We start from the raw sequence: 7,462 nt of genomic DNA on the forward strand, positions 1-7,462 counted from the left end.
ATTCTGACCTCATCCTTGCTTTTTTTGGTCAAAGAATTATGGGAGTCAGCTAGGATACTGCTTTTTTTAAAAAAAAAATTAGTAAGAGAGGAGGGGGAGAGAGAGGAACATTGATTTGTTGTTTCACTTATTTATGCATTTATTGGTTGATTCTGGTGTGTGCCCTGACTAGGGATCAAACCCACAACCTTGGAGTATTGGGATGATGCTCTAACCAACTGAGCTACCTGGCCAGGGCAAGAAAAATAAATATTAATCAAACCTTTAATGGTTTATTTTTAATTAGGTCCAAACTAAATGACATGATAGATGCTATTCCAAAAAGTAAAAAGAACAAGAGATGTCAGTTGCACTCCTTAGATACGCACAAACCAAAACCTTTGGGGTAAGTAGAATTGAATATCAAGATACTTTGTCATTGTTAAGATTATAAATGTTGATTACGTTTAGTAAAAAGAAAACACTGAGTTTTATTTCTTTAATTGGTTATACATAACAAAAGTCAAAATACGTTTCCTATTTATGTAGGCCTTTTTGATACTATACAGGTTCTCAATATAGATTTGATTTTTTAAAAAAAGTTTGTTTATGTAAATGTTTCAGAGGAAAGAGGTGGAGATGTTTGTGGAAATTTATGTAGCCAATATTAAGTTTTTCAAAGTACTGATATCATTATTTAATATTCATAATATATAAATTATTTTTCTTGTCTTTCTTATCCTAATAACTTATAAAGATTAAAAAAAAGGCTTGAATCAGTTATAGCAATATTTATGTAACTAATTTGCAGTTTTCTTCTTGGTTAGGTGATATAATGCCCAAGGCTGCTTCTGCCTTCATCTCCTAACACAATATCACAGTTGCCCCCTACAAAGTTGCTTGGGGTTGTAGGTGGTAAGGAGAAGCCATGGATTTTGAAGAGTTTGTAAGATGTAACTTTAGTGTTTGAAAGAATTGGATAATGTAAAAACTATACTTCTGAATTAATTTAAAAAACTAGCTTTGAATATCTCCTTAGTAGTATTGACATCATTGTATAAACATTTTCCTCCCTTGATAAAAAGACTTGGATGCCAAAGTGGTGTTAATAATCTATTAACAAGACTTTTTCTGTAATCAGAAACAAACATTTTTTAAAAAATGTTATTATGAAAACTGTCAAACACATAGAAAAATAGACTACATGGATTTCCTTCCCCCCAAATACCTTTACCCAGATTAAGTAGTAGTTATCAATATTTGCCACATTTGTTTTTCTCATCTATGTTTTTCTTTGCTGAAGCACTTAAAAACAAGTCAGGTATCATGTTGTTTTACTCCTGCATATTTCCACATGTATCTCTAAATATAAATATATTTTATTTCATAATGATATTGCTATTATAACAGCTAACAAAATAAACTGTAATAATCCAATACCTAGTTTATAGTCAGATTTTTTACATCTGTCTCAAAAAGTGTCTTTTTACCTTGATTTGCTAGCATCAGGATCCAAACAAAAATCACACATTACATAATGTCTAAATGTGAGAGTACTGTGAATCCAGTAAATAAACTAAAGTGGTTATCTAAGGATAACTGTTATTCCACATAACTGATTTAACAATATCCTTAAAGAATTCCTGACTTTGTGAATGCAGAATTCAGTCTGATTTTCTCATTAGACAGTAACCTTTACTGACCTTTTGGCTAAAGCTACAGAAGAGAATGTTATAATAAAAAGCCCGCCTTCTGTTTTGTTGTGCATATTCATTAAGGTACTAAAAGCAACAGGTTACCCAACATCTTTCATATGTGTTCATTGCCACCTTCCTTCAAACACCAGTTCTTCCACTTTTGCTCTGGATTACATCTCTCTTGTTCTCAGTGACTTTGTATTATTAGTTACTTTTATTAAGTTGACATACAGCTCTGTTTTCTATCCTTTAGCTTAAGGCAAAACAAACTTCCACAGAGTTTATATCCCCTTTCACCTACAGCCCACCACATGGAATGCCAAGTGTTTTAGAAGGTTGTTTGCCGAGTTATGGAATAGTATGAATTGAGTTAGTTGATCTTATTCGGTTATTTCCACATGATATATGGAAAGCAGACCAGGGAGTACTGTTTGCTTAGCCAAGACTCCCTCTCTTCCACTTTGGATGGTCACTGCCATTGTATACTACTAGAGGCCCGGTATTCATGCATGGGTGGGGTCCCTAGGCCTGGCTGGCCAGCAAGGCCAATCGGGGCCAGGCTAATCAGGGCTGGGCTGGAGAGGAGGTGATGGTTGCCACACGGGCATGGAAGGAACTGACGCTGGACGCCGACATTGCCATTGTTGGCACTGTGCGGGTCCCCGCCTCCCCCCACTTCCCTTACTGACACGCTGCCATTGTGGCAGGCCTATTGCTCCCCGGGGGGAGGGACAGAGCATGGGCAGTTGGCCACTGGCCCCAAGGAGAGAGCTGACTCTTGGCCCCCCTGGGAAAGGGGCCGCATTCCCTGCCACCCACCCCCAGTTCCCCGTTGCAGCCTCGGGACCGGCCCCCCAATCGGGGCCTGCCAGCTGATGGGAGAGACTGGGAGGTTGGCTGTGGGAGTGCACTGACCACCAGGAGGCAGCTCCTATGTTGAGCGTCTGCCCCCTGGTGGTCATTGCACGTCATAGCAACCAGTAATTCTAGTGGTTCCGATCACTTAGGCTTTTTATATATATAGATGATTCTCCATTTATATATTTCCACTGTTTTCACCCCTCCCCTTTTCTGCTTAGACTTTATCCAGGGAAAGTATAATCCATTCGATTAGGTTTCAGCCTAACCAATTGCAACAATCCAATTTAGTCTTCCTGAGAGTTTTCTCATAACCATGCAAGTAAACCCAAGTTTTTTTGTCTGGGAGTGAGTTTGAGATTTGAAAGAAAGGTCTAGGCCAGAGTTATAGGCCTCTGGCTGATGATCAGAGGTTACCTTAGAGAATGAGATTTAAAATCACCAAGAGGAAGAGTAGACTAAGAGAAAAGAACGCTGAGGATTCAATATAGTAGTAGAAAAGTCAGTAAGAAAACTTGAGAAAGAATGGCCAGAGAGGTAAGCTGACGACATTGGTGATCTTGATGAGCAGCTCTGTGATTGAGGGGAAGCAGAATCCAGATTGGAATGGGTAAAAAAGTGAATGCATTATAAGGTTGTAATGGATTAAGCTGTGAGTGGAAAGTATAGGAGTAGAACAAGGAAGTGGAAAGACATTTTCAAAAAGTTTCATTTTGCAAGGAAGGATTGATATAAAAACATTTGGTCTAGAGAGATTATGGATAAAATCTTTATTTGAGCTGTAATCTTTTAAAAAGCTTTTTTAAGACTAACGCTTTTACATATTTGTAGAATAGTCATTCGGCAGCACTGATTTCATGAATGTTTTCCTCAATTATGAGAACTTGAGTTCAAGAGTTATTTAGTTTTAGGAGATTATGGATCACTCAAGCATAATTAGAAAAAGGAAATATGGGAGTTGAGAGAAGAAGGATGTCATTTGGGAGGCAGAGCAGGAGTTGAGGTTATGTTTTAAAAATGAGCACTGAACCTTGACCTGAGCCCTTATGAGAGGGAATAGGGAGCTGAATTATATGTATGGCCTTACATGGGCAGGTGGTTGAAAAATACCTACTTAGCTATATAGAGTAGGTTAAGTAAAGATTCTGAGGTTTTTTCATCTCAAGCACCCAAAGCAAGGACTGTAGTGAGGATCTGCAGAAGAACAGGGAGCCAGTTATTCAGAATTATGAAAAATTAAGACTGTCATTGAATGGAATGTACACATACATTTCTTTTGGAATGCATACTGCAGTTAAGCAAAATGCATGACAGCACCACATTGAAACCCGTGGAGGAGAGTCTAAGTTTAAGAAAAATTATTTGTATAGTACTTATTACTGATTTAGGCTGTTTAAAGTATCTTAGTATGCTATTTTTATTTTAGTAACTATAAAAATTTGTTTACTAACTATAATTAGATTAATCTGTGACTTTCCCAGCTTAAATGTGAAGGTAGATAAACATTTTGTTGCTTGGACTAGCTACAAAATTACATTGAGTAGATCAAAACTTGTTATAATTTTCAATTTGTGGAATATTGATCTATGTTTATAGGTGAGAATATAAATTTTTTCAGCTCTTTTCACTTTAAAACATTCCAAGTACATTTACTCATAAAATGCTTAGTATATTAACCAGTATTACCTTGATAAATATAAATGTTAAATTGTATCAGGTAAACTTAATAGTTGAGCAGGAGTTTTTATGTAAAGATATAAGCACATGTTTAACATTTTAATATGGTTAAAAGGAATATACAATTGTATATACAAATTTTCAAACTCATTTAATATTTTAATGTATTAAAAAGTGCATGATTTTAATATAGACTATAGAAATTATTCCTTCAGATAATCTCAGTGTCACTAAGCTTTGTACTATACTGTACTACAGTGAAGGGAGCAGTAGCAGTGTCAGTTCAGAGAAGTTAAGTACAGATAAGAGAAGTAGTGAAGACCACAGGAAGGACAGCAAGTGTAGGATCATTTTGCATTATGGACCTTTCCAGGGAACAGCCAGGTAAAATCAAGCAATACTTTACTCTGCTTTTTTTTTTTTACCGTTATATATTTCTCCTTCTTATTAATACTTTTTCTTTCTGCAGAGGTTGTTGGATGGACGTATGGGAACTAATGTCCCAAGAATGCAGAGATGAAGTAGTTTTAATTGACTCTAGTTGTCTTTTAGAAACACTAGAAACATACCTGCGAAAACACAGGTAAGTATAAAGGTCATCATTGTATAGTTGAAAGGTGTCTTAGCTGTCATCCAGAGTAGTCACTGACCTCCAAATAATAGTACTCCAGCCTTTCCATTAATACCTGGCCCTAGGCAGAGCTTAATGTTAAGGTAGACAATTCTTTTACGGGATGAATCTGTGTTAGCTTTCGTGTTTAGCCACCATCTCCTTTTTGGGGGGTAATTTTTATCTTAGTTCCCTGTCAGCCTTTCAAGAAACAAAATGATTGAATTGAGTAAAGTGTACTTAATTTAGAAACTCTACTCTTTGTTTTTATAACAGAAGCATTTCATGATGTCATTTTCAAAATTAAATTAGCAGCTTTAATTTAGTAATATTTTGAACTTTTTCTATATTTTCTTCTATGATAATATTCTATAAATTTTTTGTCAAAACAAAAATAGAGTTGGAATTTCTGTGCTTCATGTACTATAAAAGTACAGATTTTTTAGGATGTCAATAACATTAGGAAATTTGCAGGGAGGGGAGAGTGCAGTAGGAAAGGAAACTGGTGAGGGAGCTATTTAAAGATGGCATTCTTGGGGGGAATTGATGTCATCTATATATATAAAAAGCCAGTGACCTTAACGCTGTAACGACTGGTTGCTATGACGCCCACTGTGGCCCCGGCTGATGGCCTCTCCCACCTAGATCGAGGATGGGGCAGCCGGCCAACCTCCTGTAGCCCCTCACCTTGGCTGCCCCCCCACCCCCCAATCAGGGGTGGGGCCAGCTGGCCAACCACCCACGGCCTGTCCCCCTGGTCAGCTCCCCCCACCCCATAGCCCTTCTCCACGGCCAGCCCCATCCCCTATCAGCCCCCACCACCCTGATAGGCAGCCTGTGGCCCCTCCCCACAGCTGGCCAGGCCCTGATTGGGCCCAATTGGGGTGGGGCGGCCGGCCAACATCCTGCCATCTCCTCCTGACAGGCCCGGCCGGATCTGCCGATTGGGGCAGGGCTGGCCAGACCTCACCTGTGCACAAATTCATGCACTGGGCCTCTAGTATCTAATAAATTATGCCTCTTCCAGTGTCAATGAAATTTTTCTCCCCTTTGTTTTCTTCTAGGAGTTTTATAGTTTCAGGTCTTAATGTTTAGGTTTTTAACCCATTTTGAGTTAATTTTTTAGTTTTACTTGTCAACGTTATTACCTCTGTTTATCAAGTGGGCTTAGAGCTTCTAGTTTAACATGTATTCATTTCAGGAAACACAGTTATTTACTATTGGGCCAGAAAGAAGTGTGTATCAAACTAATGCATGGCGTAGGGTAAATACTATAGTAAGAAGAGTAAATCAAATCAGAGGAACACAGAGGAAGTTTGAATTCTAGTTATGGGAATTGCAGAAGGCTTCTTTACACACACACACACACACACACACACACACACACACACAATATTTGATGATTTTTAAAGAGGAAGGGAGAGCGAGAGAGAGAAATATTGATAGCGGAATGTTGCTCATTCCCCACCGGGATCAAGCCTGTAACTTAGGCCTATGCCCTGACCCGTAATCAAACCAGCAACCTTTTGGTGCATGGGATGACTCTCAACCAACTGTGAGCCACACTGACCAGGGCACAAAAGGGTTCTTTAAGAATGAACTTGATTTAGGCAAATGGAGCTTTAGCTATACTCATGTAATATCTAAATTTGTATTTACCTTACATGTATGTGTTGTCCATTGTGTAAGGAGGCTTTTTAAAAACATGCTGTGCAGCCCTTGCCTGTTTTGCTCAATGATTAGAGCATTAGCCTGTGGACTGAAGGGTCACAGGTTTGATTCCAGTCAAGGGCATGTACCTCGGTTGCAGGCTCGATCTCCAGCCCTGGTTGAGGCACCAACCAATCGATGAGTGTCTTTCACATCGATGTTTCTCTCTGTCTCTCCCCCTCCCTTCCACTCTAAAATTAAATGGGGGAAAAATTCTCAGGTGAGGATTAATTTTTTAAAAATACTGTTAGGTCTGGGTCATTTTCTAGTACACTGTTATATTCCTCATGAAATAATTACACAGCCAGTTCTTAATTTTGAGGTTTTTCTTTCAACAGGTTTTGCACTGATTGCAAAAATAAAGTCCTCCGAGCATACAATATCCTTATTGGTGAACTTGATTGCAGCAAAGAGAAGGGCTATTGTGCTGCACTTTATGAAGGTTTGCGGTGCTGTCCACATGAACGACACATACATGTTTGCTGTGAAACGGACTTCATTGCACATCTTTTGGGTCGTGCTGAGCCAGAGTTCGCAGGAGGGTATGAGTATGTAATTTGCTAGAATGGGCTATCTAGCGCTTTGCTTCATTTTATTATTGAAAGTTTATTTTCATCACCTTCTGCATTAGTACATATAATATGCATAAATTAAAGTGTGCCTGTAAAAATTTGCTTTCTTTAAAATATGCATTTCTTAATTTACTAAGTAAAAATAGGGAGAATGTGTTCTGTGGTGTTTGGTTCAGTCCTTTGCTCCTTGTTGCTTGAAGTAGGCAGACTTTTCTTTTGCTTTCGTTATTATAGATGATCATTTTCATTTGAAAATGATTAGAAGGGATAGTTTTCCTCCTTCATCCATGCATTTTCATATTTAAATGTTGTTTATAATGATGGTTTCTGCATAGGAAGTCAGGCCTTTGCAGCAGGGG

At 38.3% G+C, this 7,462-nt stretch overlaps 1 protein-coding gene across 1 annotated transcript in view; it reads left to right on the top strand.

The window, feature by feature from the left end:
* Positions 1-7,462, top strand: part of GGNBP2 (gametogenetin binding protein 2) — a 50,894-nt gene that overhangs the window by 33,913 nt on the left and 9,519 nt on the right. Inside the window, exons 4-7 of the mRNA XM_015559056.1 lie at positions 287-385; positions 4,681-4,794; positions 6,870-7,090; positions 7,280-7,302. Of these exons, the coding sequence (XP_015414542.1) occupies positions 287-385; positions 4,681-4,794; positions 6,870-7,090; positions 7,280-7,302 (457 nt within the window). The remainder of the gene's footprint in view (positions 1-286; positions 386-4,680; positions 4,795-6,869; positions 7,091-7,279; positions 7,303-7,462) is intronic.

Source organism: Myotis davidii, unplaced genomic scaffold, assembly GCF_000327345.1.
Source record: "Myotis davidii unplaced genomic scaffold, ASM32734v1 scaffold993, whole genome shotgun sequence".
In the NCBI taxonomy this organism is placed as follows: domain Eukaryota; kingdom Metazoa; phylum Chordata; class Mammalia; order Chiroptera; family Vespertilionidae; genus Myotis; species Myotis davidii.